The sequence below is a fragment of the Wolffia australiana genome, chromosome 20 (assembly GCF_029677425.1).
Source record: "Wolffia australiana isolate 7733 chromosome 20, ASM2967742v1".
Classification (NCBI taxonomy): Eukaryota; Viridiplantae; Streptophyta; class Magnoliopsida; order Alismatales; family Araceae; genus Wolffia; species Wolffia australiana.
Genome location: NC_135854.1, coordinates 3,918,175 through 3,936,629, shown reverse-complemented (window position 1 = coordinate 3,936,629; position 18,455 = coordinate 3,918,175). Strand labels below are relative to the sequence as shown.

The following is an 18,455-nucleotide window of genomic DNA, read 5'->3' as shown; positions in this document are numbered from 1 at the left end:
GTACAATTGTTCTTCTCTTCTTTTCAGGGTTTAATGACATTGTAGAATAGTGCATTTGATCTATAAAGGCAGATGAAACCCTCATTATCAACGGAGTTAATTTTACAAAAAAAATCCTCCAATATTTATGGTATCAAGATTTTACCATTTTTTTACATAAACCCCCCTAAAACAGGCTCCTCACATTGCCACATCTCGTCTTTCTTATCTGTTCATTCAATGTTCACAAAAATCCATGAAGATTTTTGTTCTAGAAAAATTTGTGTACTCAGCCCATAGTAATGAGTATTTTAGTCATTTAAACCACAAGCACAAGAGAACTCTCTCACAATGGACGAGAACCCAAGGAATGTAAAATTTCAAGAAGGATTTTAATGTATTAAATGTTCGTCATGGAGTAATGAGGTCCCTATATAGACCTCAACGAGTACAAGGTTGCCCAAATGGGATGTGACAACACATCCTGACCCCTTTGAATGTATGATAACCCATTAAAAAATTTAAACTTGCAAAAGAATATGTATGTCACTTGAAAGAGCTTAAAAGTCTTGAAAATAACACAAATAAGATATATTAATTGTCAGACATGATATGTCATGGAAATAAGAAATGATTGTTTGTGTTATCTCCCACAGAGCTGACAAGGGATATAGTCAGAGATATTGTTAGTCATGATTCTACCAGGGATTTTGTCAAACACTGTATTCAAAATTTTAGTTAGAGGATAAGTCCTGTCAGAGACTTCCTCTGCCATCACCTAGAAACTTAAGAAAGTAGCTCAAAAGATGGTGGCCCAATAAAGTAGCTGGGCAACGAGTACCTAGTTTCCAACCCTACGCCCAGTAATTAACAAGTATGTAATCCATATGGTTTGGAAATCTACATGGATTTGTCATGAGAACATATCACTTAAGTCAAAAAGATTTACTCTTCTTGCATTGATGCAAGGCATCAATTGACTTGATATGTCAAGATAAGATGATATTTGAAGTACTCTATTATTTTTTATAGCACACAAGATGTAGTAAGTACATGACCATATGTTGTTATGCTCAAATTAAGATGTGGGCCTAACCGGAAGAAACCTTGTTAAAAGGAGAGAGATGTAAATTTCTAATACCCAATCATGGTCAACTAATATTTTTTGGGTAACCATTCGCATATTATTGATATTCTTAAGAATTGGAGTTTATGTTATTATTTTATCGCGGTTTTGAACTTTCAATTTGTTTTAACTTATATGATGTGAGGGTACAAAAATGCTCATCTTTATGCTAAAATTTAGTCATATTTATGATGTCCTATAATTATATTCTAGGATCACATCATAAAATATCACTTAATAGAGCAACTGTCAAAATAATCTGTCATAAAACTGGTTACGGTGTTTCCAATGTAACTAAAATAATAATCATGCCTCAAGAGTTTTGTTTCCTCTGGGATTACCTTTGTCCCCTTAATCGTTGAAACTGGGTTGAATCTTCCAAATACATTCCCACATTCAAGTAATTATTCTACTTAGCTTCTAACTTATTCCGTTTACTAAAGAGCTGTTCAAAATGTCTCAGTTTTTCTTCACTTTCAAGTTGCAATGCAAATTTTTTTCACCTCATAATATTTAAAGGTTATCACAGAGTCTCTTACCTGCAATAATGGGTCGAATTTTATCCTCAGCTAAGGTGAGAGGGATGAAAAATGACTTAGAGATGAATGACATCATCATTATGTAAAAATATGCAATATTATGCACATTAATTTTACCCAAGTAACTAATTATCAAATTTTAAACTGGATTTGATCTCATTAAATATAATTCAGGGCCTGACCAAATCTGGGTATAGAAGCTTTGGTGAAACTCCAAAATGCTCCTTATTTCCTCCACAAAACTAAATTATCAAGATTTGTTTAGTTTTATCAAGTTCTTAGACTCCCCTTTCCGCCGCATCCATATTTGATGCACCTCGATCATCAAAAGCCAATGTGCATATTAAAAGGATATGTTGCCTCCACCAAATGCTACAGATACAATTCATCAGATAATATTTCATTTGGTTCTACATTTCCTTCTTTCTATGTATGAAGGATATAATGGGTTGAAGCAAGAAGAAATTCAAGGTAAAGCAAAAAAATGAAGGGAGAATAAAAGAATTTAAAACATTTATCATTTAAATAAAGTTGAGGTTCCTCTGCTTGCCGCTGCTATCCATCTTCCTGATCAGATAACAAGACGACTGACCAAAAAAGCAAGAAACCATTATTGTCGGAGAGAAAATATAAAACATCTTAAAGAGGAATTTTTTTAATCTGGAAATTAATCTAGAAGAGAGCCTGGCAGAAATGAATTTGAAAAATGAAATGAAAGCCAAAAATATCGAAGTTACATAGCATTTTCTTGCAATTGTCGGACAAAAAAATATTCATCACTCTCGATTACATGCAACTGTCCATTATGTCATGCCTCAATAAAAACCACAAAAAAACATAATTTCAGAGAACAAAGAAAAACAATTTTGATCACTAGATAAAAAGCCTTACAAAAGTTGGAAGAGAGCTTTACAAATTTTTAGGAAATTTCACACTTTGGAATGACAGGTCTGTTAATCTTCTACTTCGGTGACTTGATAGAAAGCTTGCCTGTGAGGGCAGCAAGAAAGGCAGCATCTCTATTTCTCGCCTCCATTGCAAGTACCCTTTCGTGGCCTCTCTCAAATCCTGTCATTCTCTCCTCTGTTGCAAGCCCACGTTCGTGGCGTCTCTCAAATCCTCTATTTCTCTCCCCTCTTGCAAACCCACTTTCATGGCCTTTCCCAAATCCTCTATTCCTCTCCTCTCTTGCAAACCCACTTTCATACCCTCTCTCAGATCCTCTATTCCTCTCCCCTCTTTCAAGCCCACTTTCATAGCCTCTCTCAAAGCCCCTATTCCTCTCCTCTCTTGCAAGCCCACTTTCATACCCTCTCTCAAATCCTCTACTCCTCTCCTCTCTTGCAAGCCCATTTTCATACCCCCTCTCAAATTCTCTATTTTTCTCCTCTCTTGCAAGCCCACTTTCATACCCACCCTCAAATTCTCTATTCCTCTCTCCTATTGCAAGCCCAATTTCATGGCCTCTCTCAAATCCTCTATTCCTCTCCTCTCTTGCAAGCCCACTTTCATGGCCTCTCTCAAATCTTCTATTCCTCTCCTCTCTTGCAAGCCCACCTTCATAGCCTTTCTCAAAGCCTTTTGATGACCCCCTTCCCATAGGCTCTGGATGATCCTGCAAAAGAAATATCAACTTTGAGGCACAGAATTCAGCTAGCTATCTCTTATCACCAAGAAAATTGAAATGATATTCAATCTTCCAAAAAACTTCACAACATCGTAAGCTTATTAATCTTCTCACTGGAACAACACTAGAAAAGCGAAATTGGGAACAAACCAAAGAAAACATTGGAAAACTGGCATTAGAGAGTAAGTGAAACAGGTCTCAGTCTTCTAGTGTCTCCAAGGCTAGTTCCTGACAGCTGTTGTCACAGGCCATAAAACTTTAGCGAAAAGTTTTCTGCCTTTTATATAAAGGAAATTATCCTACTCGCAAATGACAAAGACTCCCCTGATGTGGGTTATTGATCCTAAAATAGTTCTTACCCATTCCAAATACATGTCTTCTACTAATGGTGATGAACCCAATCAGAGAAAGAGTAAGGAAATGATTTTCACCTGGTAATATCTTGTGGGTAATATTCTTGCAGCAGTTTTCTTGTGAACCTTCTGGTATCTTTCCTTCTGTTCATAGAAAGTAAAGTCATCCAGCAAGCACGTTGTCGCTTCAAAATCCTTGAAAATCCTCAGCATCTTTAAGCCATGGTGAATCCCAACCTAAAAGAAAAATGAAGAGCAAAAACACTCAAAACGAGTACTGGCTACAAGAAAGAAATAAAGAAACGGAGATAAAGGGAGAGGGAGTTAAAACGGAATAATATATTGGAGTTTTGCACATCAATAGTGGACAATGACGGGTTCACTTTCATGGTGTCACAGTCATTGTTGACATCATTTGGAGGATTTTTCGTTCCAAGTGATGTTGATGGGTTGATGTGTTGATGATCGCAATCACTTAAATTTAAAAGTTTTTTAAAGAATCTGGCCTCAGCAACGCCAACTGTCTCTAGTATCCCGTCAATGTCAACATCATCATCATCATCATCCACCCCCAAAAAACTTCAACGTCACTGGCATCATCAAAAGTCAATGAGGATGCTTGACATTGACGACCAAATCAATGCTATGGTTGTCGATCCCTGTAATGCATGGGCAAGGTATTGTAATCGTCGGGCACCTCTTGGGTATCGCGGCTAACGATCACGGGTTTGTTATCATTGTTCTCTAAGATGATCCCCCGGAAGAGAGAGCCTGGGATGTCCTTTATGATATGCCATTTGACAGGAAAAAACCCACGCCATTTATCTTCCTGCCAGAAATTCATCGTCTTAATGAAGTCCACCGGCCCAAGCATCTCTGCCAAACCGACAAACTGTCCGCTGCCATTCACCTGAAATATTTAACAGAAGCACTTATCTTCCAACGCGAAAGAGGAAGACAGATAAATGGATGGATAGAGAGATAGATAGATGGATGGATAAATATATGGAGATACAGATATAGATAAATGGATGAATGGATATAAAGAAATATACATATAGTTAGATGGATGAATGGATATAAAGAAATATACATATAGTTAGATGGATGAACGGATATAAAGAAATATACATATAGATAGATGGATGAACGGATATAAAGAAATATACATATATTTTCTTTAAAAAAAAAGAAATGTACATATATAGATGGATGAATGGATATATAGAAATATACGTACATAGATGGATGAATGGCTATAAAGAAATATGCAAATAGATGGATGGATGAATGGAATTATAGAATTATACATTTATAGATGGATGAATGGATATATACAAATATCCATAGATAGATATATGGATGAAGGGATATATAGAAATATCCATATAGAGATAGATGGATGAATGGATAATATAGAAATATACAAATAGATGGATGAATAGATATATAAAAATATCCATATATAGATATATGGATGAAGGGATATATAGAAACATCCATATAGAGATAGATGGATGAATGTACTTTTAGAAAATATCCATATAGAGATAGATGGATGAATGGATGCATAAAAATATCCACATAGAGATAGATGGATGAATGGAGGCATAAAAATATCCATAAAGAAATATCCATATAGAGATCGATGGATGAATGTACATATAGAAATATCCATCTAGAGATAGATGGATGAATGGATGCATAAAAATATCCATAAAGAGATAGATGGATGAATGTATATATAGAAATATCCAAAAAGAGATAGATGGATGAATGGATATATAGAAATATACATATAAATAAATGAATGACAGATAAATGGGGTAGGCATAGATGGATGGAGAGAGGGATGGATTGATGGATGGATGGATGGATGGATGAAAGAGAGAGAGAATGAGAGAGAGAGAGAGAGAGAGAGAAGCAGGCCACTTGATGAAACAGAAGACTCACAGAAAAGAAGAGGAAGACAGGATACTTGATGCCATCGTCAAGCCGGGCCACAGATTCACGGAAGGCACGATCAAGCTTCTGGTTCCCATAGTGGGTGCTTGCCCATACACTGTACTTGATGCTCTTGTGGATATCATCTTCGTTGAACGATCTAATCACAAAGAACTTGGCATTCTCATAACTCGTCTCGAAATCTGGACGATTATACTTGTCCCTCGAGTCGATGCAAAACGGAGAAGAAGATGATGATAATGATAACGATGATGATGATGAAGAGTCCCCAGATCTTCTGTTTCCACGAGGCCCGCGAGGAAAATCTCCAAAGATGCAAGCCCTTCCACCATTGTCGTAAACAACGCTCATCTCTTTTCTGCCTGAATCTATTGCCGGAGCCTGACCATTAGAACGAAGCATTGTCGAGTTCCTGTCCTGGAAATTCAAACCCGGCTCTCAATCTCTGAGATTATGGAAATTCCCTGATGGGTCTAAGCCTTTACGACACAAAGCGCAAGAAATTCAAGTCAAATCGCCAGGAATTGCAACGGAAGCCGAGAAATTCTTCGATTATACGAGTAATGGATTGAAAATTGCGAAATCCAATGCCAAAGTGATTTCAATAAAAGGAAAGGAACCCACTTTGTGTGATCACAAAACGATGAATCGGAGACGACCCAAAACGAAAACGGGGAAAAGAGCGATCGAGGAGGGATTTGGAAGATCTGGGTAGAAAGGAGATGGGTGAAAACGGAGACCTTGGCGTCGGGAAATGGGTTCTCCGAGTAGTCCGGCGTTGGAAGGATTTCGATTCTTCCTGGTTGAACGAACACGTTCAAAAACAGCAACAGAATCGAAATAAATTGAAATACCGTCACCTTGGCCAACAAAATGATAGACTCTCTCTCTCTCGCTCTCTTACTCTCACTCTCTCTCTTTCTCTCTCTCATTCTCTCTCGCTCTCTCTCACTCTTATTCTCACACTCTTTTTTCTCCCTCTCACTCACTCTATTATTCTCACTCTCTTAATCTCGCTCTCTCTATCTCATTATTTTTCTCTCTCTCACTCTCTTGTTCTCAGTGTCTCTCTTTCTCTCACTCTCTTACTCTCACTATCTCTCTCTCTCTCTCGCACTCTCTTACTCTCACTATCTTTCTCTCTCTCTCTTACTCTCAATATCTCTCTCTCACACTATCTCTCTCTCACTCTCTGACTCTCTGACTCTCTCTCTCTTTTTCTCTCTCCCTCTTTCTCTCTCTTACTCTCACTATCTTTCTCTCTCACTCACTCTTTCTCTCTCTTACTCTCACTATCTTTCTCTCTCACTCACTCTTTCCCTCTCTTACTCTCACTATCTGTGTCTTTCCATCTCTTACTCTCACTATCTGTGTCTTTCTCTCTCTTACTCTCACTATATGTGTATTTCTCTTTCTTACTCTCACTATCTGTGTCTTTCTCTCTCTTACTCTCAATATCTTTCTCTCTCACTCACTCTTTCCCTCTCTTACTCTCACTATCTGTATCTTTCTCTCTCTTACTCTCGCTATCTTTCTCTCTCACTCACTCTTTCCCTCTCTTACTCTCATTATCTTTGTATTTCTCCCTCTCTCTTACTCTCACTATCTTTCGCTCACTCACTATTTCCCTCTCCTTCTCTCAGTATCTTTGTATTTCTCTCTCTTACTCTCACTATCTTTCGCTCACTCATTATTTCCCTCTCCTACTCTCACTATCTTTGTATTTCTCTCTCTCTCACTCTCACTATCTTTCTCTCTCACTCACTATTTCGCTCCCCTACTCTCACTATCTTTGTATTTCTCTCTCTTTTACTCTCACTATCTTTCTCTCTGGCTCACTCTTTCACTCTCTTACTCTCACTATCTCTCTCTTACTCTCTTTCTCTCTCTCTCTTACTCTCTTTTTCTCTCACTCACTCACTCTCCCTCTCTATTTTACTCTCTTTTTCTCTCACTCACTCTCTTTTCCTCTCTCACTCTCCCTATCTATCTCTTAATATCTTTTTCTCTCTCTCACTCTCTCGCTCTCCCTCTCTCTCTCTTACTCTTTTTTCTCTCTCATTCTCCCTCTCTCTTACTCTCTTTTTTTCTCTCTCCCTCTCTCTCTCTCAGGCATCGGGGATCGGATCAGATCGCTTGAATCTTGTTCGAAAGATTTGAACGAACAAATGCTGATTCAAACTAATCTGTTCGAATCTTTCGATCGAACAGACCCTTTGTTCGTGTTCGATCGAAAGTGTCGAACGAACAATTTGGTTCGTTTCTGTTCAATCTGCCATTTGTTCGAACAAATGGCCAGCAGCCGCCAACGGCGCCAGCGACTATCAGCGACTTTCTCTGGCGGCCGCTGGCGGTCGCTAGCCGTTGCTGGCATCCACCGGCCACCGACGGCGGTCACCGGGCGGACGCCGGCCGCCGCTGGCGTCCGGTGGCACCGCTGGCATCTGCTGGCCGGACGCCGCTGGTGGTCATTGGATGTCCATCGCTGGTGTCCGCTTCCACCACTGGCAGTCGCTGGCATCTGCTGGGCGGGCATTACTGGCCACCACTGGCCGCCGCTAGTGACATTGGCGGCCACTGGCTAACCCAGTAATGCAAGAGCTGAACTGAACACCGAATCTGGATTCAAACATTCGATCTGATCCAATCCGAACAACTTGTTCGAATCGGATCAAATTCAAACATTCGATCCGAACAGCCACCTTGTTCGAATAATCCGATCCAAACCCGATGTGCAGATCGTGTTCGGATCGGATCTGAACTGGACAGATCAGTGTTCAAATTTGATCCTTCGAATGTCCGATCCAATCGAACATTCGAACGATCTGTCCGAATCCCTGATCCATATTCTCTCTCTCCATCTCTCCCTCTCTCACTCTCCCTCTCTCTTACTCTCTTTTAGGAAGGTCCGTTCGTGCGAGCGAACGGGAGAACGAGCGAATGTGCGGTGCAGAGCGAAAATTGCACATCGCACCACATACGATATTCGCACACCTCACCACACACCGTGCACGAGTGTACGCGGTGCGGTTATATGCGAATGTGCAATTATTTCGAAGGTGCCACCCCTCCCCCCTAATGTTTTAACTACTTATTTAGATGCTACTACTTGTAAATTGCAACTAAAGTTCTATCTTTTTTAACTTAAATGATTTTAATAATTCTCTGTTATTTAATAACAGAGATCTAAAATCACTTGAATTTATCTTTTTATTTGATTTAAAATCTTTAATTGTTTTGAATTATATTTTTTTAACGTTCTTTTTAATGAATTTTAAATCTATTTCTAAAATGGATTTACCTCTAAGTTTTTTTTGTATTTCCTTAATTTGTTTTATTTATCAGAGGATGTTTTACTATTTTTAAACAATCAGAAAACTAATTTTTATGCTACTTTTAAGAGCATTTTTATTATATTTTTATTTTATCCTAATTAATTTGAAATTGTAAAAATGTCCTAAAATAGCAAATCGTGAATATGATTCACGATTTGCTAATTTTAAGAAGTACGAGATTGAATTTTATGATTTATGGGACAAATATGATTCGAAGTAGGAAATTAATAATCAATCAATGCTAATTGATTTGAAAACGAACTAAAATTTACGAATTAAGATGATTAAAATCTGAATTTGGAAAAAACGACAAACATGAACGGGATTGTGAAATTGAGAAAATTAAAAACCAATCTGACTGTAAAATGCAGTAAAATTGAGCCTAGAGGTACCAGAGATAATCAGAGACTCGATATTGACTGATTCCGCGCAACGAACACCCAGAATTTTCAATAATTTTGGCTTGAATCAGCTGGGAAATTATTCAAAAATTTGAGCTCCGAATTGCTTCTGGTGGATTCCTGAGACTTCAAGGAGGCTGGGCTTCTTTCCTCGAGCTTTAAAATCAAGAACAGCCGGTTGATTTTTCATTTTCCCCTTTTATCGCCGCAGAATCGGAAGAACAGCTTCTTTCGATTCCGTTATTTTTCTTATTTTATTCGCATTGTACGCATGGCGTACAACACGACGTGATTAGTCAATACGGTGTCGTGTACAGCGCATATTTTGTACGCACGGCACTGCGTGCGTACGATTTGCACGAACGAATCTACACGCAGTGCTGTGCATGAGCTTAACTCACTGCGTCGCACGCAGCGAGTTAAGCCGCACGTGATTGGTTGGCATGCGGCTGCGTGTGGTGAGCGATGCGCACCGCGCTGCGTATGTGCGTGTCGCGCACCGAACGTGCGAACCTGCGCGCTGATCGGTCCACAGTGGTCTCGTACGACATGCGCCAGGTAACCACTCGGTGAGCGCTAAAACTGGCCCAATAAGGGCCAGTTTAAATAATAAAAACATTTTTTATTAAAAAAAGCTAAAATAAATTGTAGAAAATGTTTATTAATGCAAAAATAAGGTTTTATTAATTTCTAAAAACCATTTTATTGTTTAATTTCTTTTTACTTGTAGAAATGATCAAATTAAACATTTAATTTCTTTTAAAATTCATTTTTAAATGTAAAATTTGACCTAATTATTTATCAAATGTATCATTCAACTTGAAATTTAAGGAAATTCTTCGTTTAACCTAAAATCATGATTACAGGCATTAAAAATTAATATTTTTAAGCATTAAAAGCCCAAAAATATGATGAAATTAGCACTTATTTAGGTCCTATTTGCACGTTATCATAACCCCCCACTTTACCTATTGCTAGTCCCTTAGCAATAACTGAGATATCAACGATGAGACAATTCCAAATTTCCCTCGATGCATCATCATATCAGATATTTCAAGTTTCCCCTTCAAGTGCCATGCGAATTATTCTTATAAAGAACATACCTTATAAGGAAAAGATTAAGTAGCTCATAAAGGGTCCTCATTTTTCTCAACAATAGTCATTGAATCTCAATGCCTAAAGAGTAAAACAAAATAGAGTAATTCTTCATTTTACATGATTTTTCGCCCTTATCCTTTGATGTTTGTATTCGGGGTTTAAACTGGACTCCTTCTATCTGGTGCCCATGTGCAAGAATTATGTAAAAATACAATATGTGTGGTTTAAGCCACTTATTACTTGATTCCTCACTGTTGTTAATGACTTTTGTGCAGAGCACTTATTTGCGGCTGATGCCACTTATTGGGTATGCGTCGTCGTGCAGCTTATTTCACTCTTTTTTTTTTGTTCTTGCACAAGGTCTCAAATAGAACTAGAGTGATAATACCCTAACCTTTCACCATTGGTTATAGGCTACTCCCATGCTGGAAGAACGATTGGATTAAGGAGAGAATCCAGACCAACAAAAAAACGTGGGCGAAGAAATTCTCCGACTATGTTGAGCTTTAACCCCAAAGGGGGCTTGCCTACAGAGGCACTCCTATAATGGTACTCGGTGGCACAAAAAGGTAACCCAATCTAATATTCAGCACAAAGTTAGAGGATCATCTCATTTTGTTGATCTCAGTTATTCCTATGGTGTAGCAAGGTACAATTTACTTATTTATGCAAATTTCTTGAGTGACGAAGAAAATATACTCCTATGACCTCTACCCCCCACTTATGTTTGTTCATGGGTGTCACTAAAGAATGAAACTACATGCTGAATGGAAACAACATAAAAATTCAAACATAGGAATAAATGAAAGCAAACCTTGGATGTAGGAACATTCTTCCACCTTGCTTGGGTATGGTGATTTTGTTCCCCCTCGCTGTTGAACAATTTGCCTTCTTCCTTATTTAACTGCAATAAAGAAAATAAAAGCCAAAGTTATACCTAACTTGGCGCTCTTTTTTTTTAAGGAAGAGTTTTATGAAAAGCAAACTAAAAAGCATGCCACTAAAAATTAGATCTCATGCTGAAAGTTATGATACTACTATACTAGCACAAGTAATTCTATTCCCTATGGATGTATTTGTATCTCATGATGGTGTTCATGCCTCGGTGACTCCATATATTTTTGATAGAGAGTGGAATTTTCAGCATATGGATACCAATGCAATATAATTTTGATTTAACCCAAATAAAATAATCCATGAAATACCTATATGAACCCCTAAAAATATATTCAAAGATGTTTTCCTGGCATAATATATCAAGTTGTTTAGATGGGATATTATAGTCAATAACCATATGGGAAAGACTTTTATTTTCCATAAAATGATCATGCCAATCTGAAAACAAAATATTTTTTAACAGAAAATATGAAATTACAGATTGATTTAGCATGATTATTTGAAAGAAATGAGCTTGAAAACTCATTTTCTCATTATTGAAAAGATGATTATGCCAATCAGTATAAAAAATTTAGTTAAATTGGGCATAAGATTCACTTCCCTAGTTATTTTCTTTCTGAAAGGTTTGACATGAAGAGGCAAATATGAAACATTTAAATGCTCATTCATGGATATTAAAGGTAAAGCATCAAACAAATTTTTTTCAACTATTTTAATATCATGAATGAAATCTATTTCTTGCTCCTCATGATAATCACATATACTCATATTTTTATTCTCATATAACTCCTTTCTATCCTCAATTAAATATTTTTCAAGCAATTGTTCATCTTCCTCCTCAAAGATTCTTCCAAAATATTCAAATATCATATGCATATCAGCAAGAATTTCCTCCAACTCCATTATATCACCTTTATCCTATATAATAAAATCAACTTGTCTCCTTGGAGCTCTAGAATAAAGTGCTTGTGGAAAAGGGATTGGTGGACAATAATCATCAAAATCTAAAATAATTTCAATCACTAAGTCATTCTTTTTCTTATTCTCTTCTCCATTAATCAAATCTCTGAAATCATTGACAGAATCAGAAAATGAGTCTTCCTCTACCTCATTTGCATCCCTATCATGCATGATATCATTACCTCTGATTTTATTTTCATGAACTTCATTAGCAAAATTAACTAGTACCTCTCTAGGTTCAAGTTCATGAATATAACCATTTTCATGGTATGAAGATGATGAATTAGAAATTTGAAAACTCGTAAAAGATTTGAGTGAAGATTGATCTTCCCTTTCATTAGCAGGTCGTATGGATTGGAGTTGGGCTGAATCTTCTGAAAACTCATAGCTCATCCTGGTTTTTGTTGATTTCAGCATGTCAATCTGCATCGTAATGAGCTTCTTCTCTTCTTCCCAAGCTTTTTCCTTTTCCTGCAATCTTATATACTCTTCCCATAGTTTGTTTTCATCAATAAAATCCAACAAACTTTGGTTAGTTTGATCATGAGAAATAGATGAAAAAGCATTTGAAGATTCAAAATTGCCATAGGCATATGGATTACACTTGTTAGAAAAATTAGTGATATTCGAAGCACTTTGCATTTATTTCTCTATCATCAAATCAAACAAAGTTTTATCACCAAGATCGGAAGTAGAAACGGAAGAATAATTTGAAGATTGAATATCATAGGAAGTAGATATGTCAGAATTTTTTTAATTCGCATATACATTTATGGCACATTTTTCTTGGTTTTTTCAATCATCATTTCAAATAAAGTTTTATTGCCAAGATCGCAAGTAGAATTAGAAGAACGATTTGAAGATTGAAAATCATAGGATGAATGTATGTCAGAAATCTTAGAATTCTCACATTCAATTTTGTGGAATCCATTCATATTCCCCAAAATAAGATTATCATCATAAAAATTAGGAGGAATAGGAGAAGAAACTTAATTTTCATTTTTATTATTTTCGGTCAAGACACTTAGGTAGGATAATTATGATTATAATATCAATTCAATTAGGATTATCAATTTCCCAATTATGATAAAATTTTAAGACAATTTTTATGTATTAAAATTGGGAATTAATAATCAAGAAGGGGATTTTGAAATTGGACTTCAAGATGGACAAATTTTTTGATGAAATTTTAAATTTAGGTTTTTTATATATTGAATTAAATTTCCAAAAAATAAAAATTAAAATATAGAGAGAGAAAATAGACGAATTAACCTAGAGAGAGAAAGTAAAGTATATGGGGAAAAGTGAAATTTGACCCTAATTTAAAAATCTAAAAATGCATAAGTGATCTAAATCAACGTAGAACTACAGATTAAAAATCAGATCTCGAATCAAAATCAAAATGCAATGCTAATTTCATTTAAAACAACTTTGAGGGCATGTACATTTCGCCCATGCCTTGGCGTTTTAGTCTTTTTCCAAATCAACTATTGTGTCCTTCTTGGCGAAATCCTTGGGAAGAGCTTCAAAAAGTGATTTTTGCCTTTTCTCATCTTATATTTAAAGATCCAATCGTATGGATTGTAGAGGGGGAAAAGACAAACATGCCCTCAAAATTTCAGCTCAATCGGATGGCTAGATCTTAAGATATTGCCATTTTACTGGCGTTTAATCTCAACCGTTGGATCTTTTATCTCTCTTCAAAATATCTCATAAAATGGTATTTTCTGATTGGTTGGTGATTTTTTTTCTCATTTTCCCCATTCTCGGATCGCGTTATGGTCTTGTGCGCTTCCACAGGTTGCAATCATCGCGAGATGATTGCTGCGTTTAAACGGCTCACAAAGCGCCATGTCGTCCTGTATTAAAAAAACAGAAATGACAAAATATACCTTTTGTTTCATTAGAATTAATAACACCCAGTCGATTTCCGCATGCATTTAATGCACGTGACGAGTTGACTGCGAGCGTGTATTAAATATGGCGCCAAGTTTCTTTTTTTATTCATACACGTGTGTCAGTAGCAACGTGCAATCAATGGCCACCGCTACTCGACTATATGAGGATTCTAATTCAATAAATGCAATCGTGCATTTATTACATGAAAAGAATCATTACAAAATATGCGAATGACGTAGATGCCACGAAAATTCAAAATAAAATTCATTTTAAATGATAAATAAATTATAAAAAATATTCTTTTAATTCTAAAATTCATTTCTTGGCTAAATACTTGTCAGAAAATTATAAAAAAATATGGAAAAATTCTGAAAAATTAGTTAAACCTTTACCAACCTTTAGCCAAGTATTTGAAGCCTGTAAAAAAAAAATAATTATTCAATTCAAAGAGTTCAAATACCATGTAAAAAATACTAAAAATTCAAAACAATAATAAAATCATTAAAACACATGCAAATATGTTCATCTCCATTTATTTATGATAACATGCAAATATGGCCATTAAAACACATAAATGTAATGTAATGTTCATCAATTAAACATGATAATTTGAAAGTTATCAGGTTCACACACAATATTTTCACTGTTTTGATATCATATGTAATATTTCATCGTGAAGTTTCAACATTAAGTCCTCTAGTCTTCAAATTCGATGTCACCTTCACCTCACCTCTTATTGCTCTGGGTTGGCAAGCATACTGCCACCTTCCCACTTCCTCAACACCGATGGGCTTATTTTTGAGATGTAAACATTGTTCCTTGTTTTAGAAGGAAGTTATGAAATTTCATTTTCTGTTTCTGAATTATGAATGCTTTTTTCTCGACATTCCTTTATGTTATTCTTTCTTAAACTGCCAATTCATAGTAATAATAGTCATATCCCATAATAAAGTAAAATTTCAGTTCAAGAAACAACAATTATTTCTAATATATGTACTAGAATGATCCAATAATCAAGTAGATGATAAAACATTGATAATTCAAATAATGATTTACCCTTCATCAACAGTTAACCTGCATGTTAATTTTGTTTTTATACTTTAAGATTAAGACCAAGTGGATTTTAATAAAATGCCTATTTTTCTTGATGAATGTTCAAACTGGATTATATGAAGTCTACCCTCGTTCAATGTTTTTGCATTAGTTCAAAAATGTTAATACATATCAATAATTACGCTTAAGAAGATAATTGACTTTATGTAGTTTAAACTATACAACTCACACATGCATTGGATGACTACCTTCATGTATATAAAAAGACATGTGATGTTTAACCATCTAGTCAATATGGCAAATCATGTTGTTAGGCCTAAAAAAATGATGACATGTTGATAATCAGGATCTATGTCACGGGTCAAATATTTATGTGTAGTCAACGCCATTTTGTCACTGAAATATGATGGGCAACATGGGCTTATCTACCTAGATTATATATGAATACATGAACTAAAGGACTATCTTATAGTAGCATACATATAGCTAAATAAAAATAAATATTTGTAATATGTTAAATAAGATAATTTCAAATATTTGAAATATTTTTTATGAATTATTTGATGTAATATTCATGGAAGAAATGTAATTATTAGATTTACCTTTGATCCCTTAGGAACTGAATCACAAAGTTATGATTCTGACAATTCAAAATTGAAGGAGTTATTGTGTATTTAATCATTGGGTTTGTGAAAATTACATAATTTTCCTTTTCAATTTCAAAATCCATATAAGCACACCAAGCCCTACTTTTCAAACTTTCTCTTGCTCTCTCAGTGAAAAATCACAGTTTGAACCAAATTGACAAAGCATATCAGATCTGGCCTTCTGTAAAACTTAACAGGATGTTTTTGGAAAATCTTTTGACATCACATAACATCACACCTGATCCAAAGGATTTTGAATCATCTTTTTGGGTGCAGGTTTGAAGAAATTATGAGAAAAGGCTTGTGCTCCCTAATTTTCACTGTTGATGACCTCGGTCTGAATTTTATGATTTGGAGATTTTTGCTAACTGTTTTTTAATTTTATTGAACTTGAAGGTTGGATCTGACATCAATAGAAATACATATGCTCTAGAATAGTACCATTTGATGCATGATTGAAGAAAGTTACAAGGGGGAGAATACTGTGACTCAAGAGTCATACGGTCATCAACATTGTCATGATTGAACAAGTTAATTTTGAAATTTGTTAAAAACCTTATAATTTCCAATTTTCAATCAACACAAGTAAAATTTATGAATTTAACTAATTATTTGTCTCCAATCATGATAATCAACATGATCAAAATCATGTTTTCAATAAACTAATTGTATTATCTCAAAAGAATAATGAATAATTATGTAATGATGATTATTTTCTAGCTGAAAAATAAATAATTAATTATTTTAATTTATATTAAATAAATTTCACCATTCATGTATTATAAACACAAGAGAACTTTAAAATATGATTATAAATATATTTCCTGAAATAATTCAAATATATGAAAAAGAATAGTATTTTAAAAAAATTATGGACTTTTTTGAAAATTTTAATGTCTCTGTTATCTAGATTTTCTTATGACTTCACTTAAATTGAGATGTACTAATTTAGAAGGAAAATTAAAAAGATAAAAGTGGAATTGTTTCAAAAGGGATACTTTGTTGAAAATGGGTTTGAATTTGTTCTATGCCTTTTGCTTGTACCGCTGATCTTGTAAATAAATTTTGAAAACTCGGATGAATCCTAGGAAAATCATAAGAGCTAATTTGAATGATAAATTTTTGAGATAATGAAGCTGAAATGTTGTATGTCATTCTAATGATATCTATGATATTCATGTGTTATTTTTAGATGCTCAAAATGATATTTCTATGGATGAAAGTTTTCAGTTGATATGTTTTCATGAAAATAATTTTCCAATGAAACTAATGATGGAATAATTTTAAGTTATTTTGATGATGTTTATGATACTCATATGTTATTTTTATACGATAAAAGTGAAATTTATATGGATGATCAACATCTCAATATAACTAAAGCACACAAAACCTTGAAACCTTTTGAGGATCAATAAGTTCAACCCTTAACTATGCAGAAAGAAATTATTTGTAAAACTGGTTTGAACCTATATTATTTAAATTATTTTTTAAAGATATCATTACAAGGTTTTGGATGAGATTAAATCAATTATTAAAATCAATTGGCATGACCACTTCTTCGGTATTCATTACAAACCTTTTTTTATTAAATTTTTGTATTCATCATAAGGAAATTGTTCTTGAATGAGATTTAAAGATGTATACTTAACAAACTGGAATGACCCTTTTATGTATTTTAAGTATAATTTTATGATTTTTTAATGCTGCTATGATTTATTCTTCTATAGTTCAAAATCTAAAATTGCAGTATAAATTTCAATATTGAAGTATAAATTTATTCAGTACAATTTGTCCTTAAATATCTTAAATAATGTGAAAAATATGATATTGTGGACATTATTTTAGTGTTGCTTTTAGTTTGTGCATGTTATTCTAAACACTAATATTTTGTTTTAACATATAATTAAATAATTGTTTATATTGGTTATTAGATAGCCACTATGATCTTACCACTTTCTCTCATGTGCCTTTTTTTAACCAATATCTTAAAGGAAATACAAGCTTGATGATATTAAGTGACGATGGTTTGCCATTAATTTTATTTTATTCCTATTTTTCTTGCACTAAGGACAATGAACTTTTTAATTTGGCGGTGAGAAAATATCATTCTATGGTTTTCCAAAAAAATAATTCGTACAACGGTTCAAGTTGGTGGTAAAGTTATTTTCAAAAGTACTTAAAATTTTCAAACAAATATCTTCATGAATTTAATATAAATCCACCATGTTAATTTACTTGGAGTCCAAGAGGCATGTGTATGATCGCCATGCCAATCACATGTCGATGTTTTATTTAAATTTATTGAAAGGAATATTCACTCAATAATATTATCCTATGGTGGTTATGATGAAGTCCATGACTTGATGCAATTATTAGTCCACTAGCATGTATTATAAATATTTTAATTCATCTGGTACTTCAGATGAACATTAGGCTATCCTTATAGAATAACACTATTTGATCCTACTTATATGTATGGCTTTCTTGTGGCCTTAGTTTAGAGATATTAAGGACAATCAGTGGATGCTCTTTAGAGAAAGAGTTCACCGAAATGATCCATATGAATCACATAGTGT

The 18,455-nt window shown here is 34.6% G+C and overlaps 1 protein-coding gene across 1 annotated transcript; it reads right to left on the bottom strand.

Annotated features, from left to right (window-relative positions):
* Positions 1–1,985: 1,985 nt before the first annotated feature.
* Positions 1,986–6,525, bottom strand: LOC144716219 (uncharacterized). Its single transcript, XM_078591312.1, has 6 exons — positions 6,330–6,525; positions 5,578–6,006; positions 4,322–4,534; positions 3,703–3,861; positions 2,635–3,259; positions 1,986–2,231 (listed from the first exon to the last, which is right to left on the bottom strand). The coding sequence occupies exons 1-6, from the start codon at positions 6,519–6,521 to the stop codon at positions 2,200–2,202; spliced, it is 1,650 nt and encodes a 549-aa protein (XP_078447438.1). The 5' UTR covers positions 6,522–6,525; the 3' UTR covers positions 1,986–2,199.
* Between the last annotated feature and the right edge of the window lie 11,930 nt (positions 6,526–18,455).

Bases quoted from the DNA above. Each gene is read 5' to 3' on its own strand.
- LOC144716219 (XM_078591312.1), bottom strand. From the start codon at position 6,521: ATGAGAGAGAGAAAGAGAGAGAGTGAGAGTAAGAGAGCGAGAGAGAGA. The intron at 4,535-5,577 runs GTGAGTCTTCTG...TAAATATTTCAG, and splicing joins CTGTCTTCCTCTTCTTTTCT to GTGAATGGCAGCGGACAGTT. The intron at 3,862-4,321 runs GTGCCCGACGAT...TTTTTCTTTTAG, and splicing joins TTAGCCGCGATACCCAAGAG to GTTGGGATTCACCATGGCTT.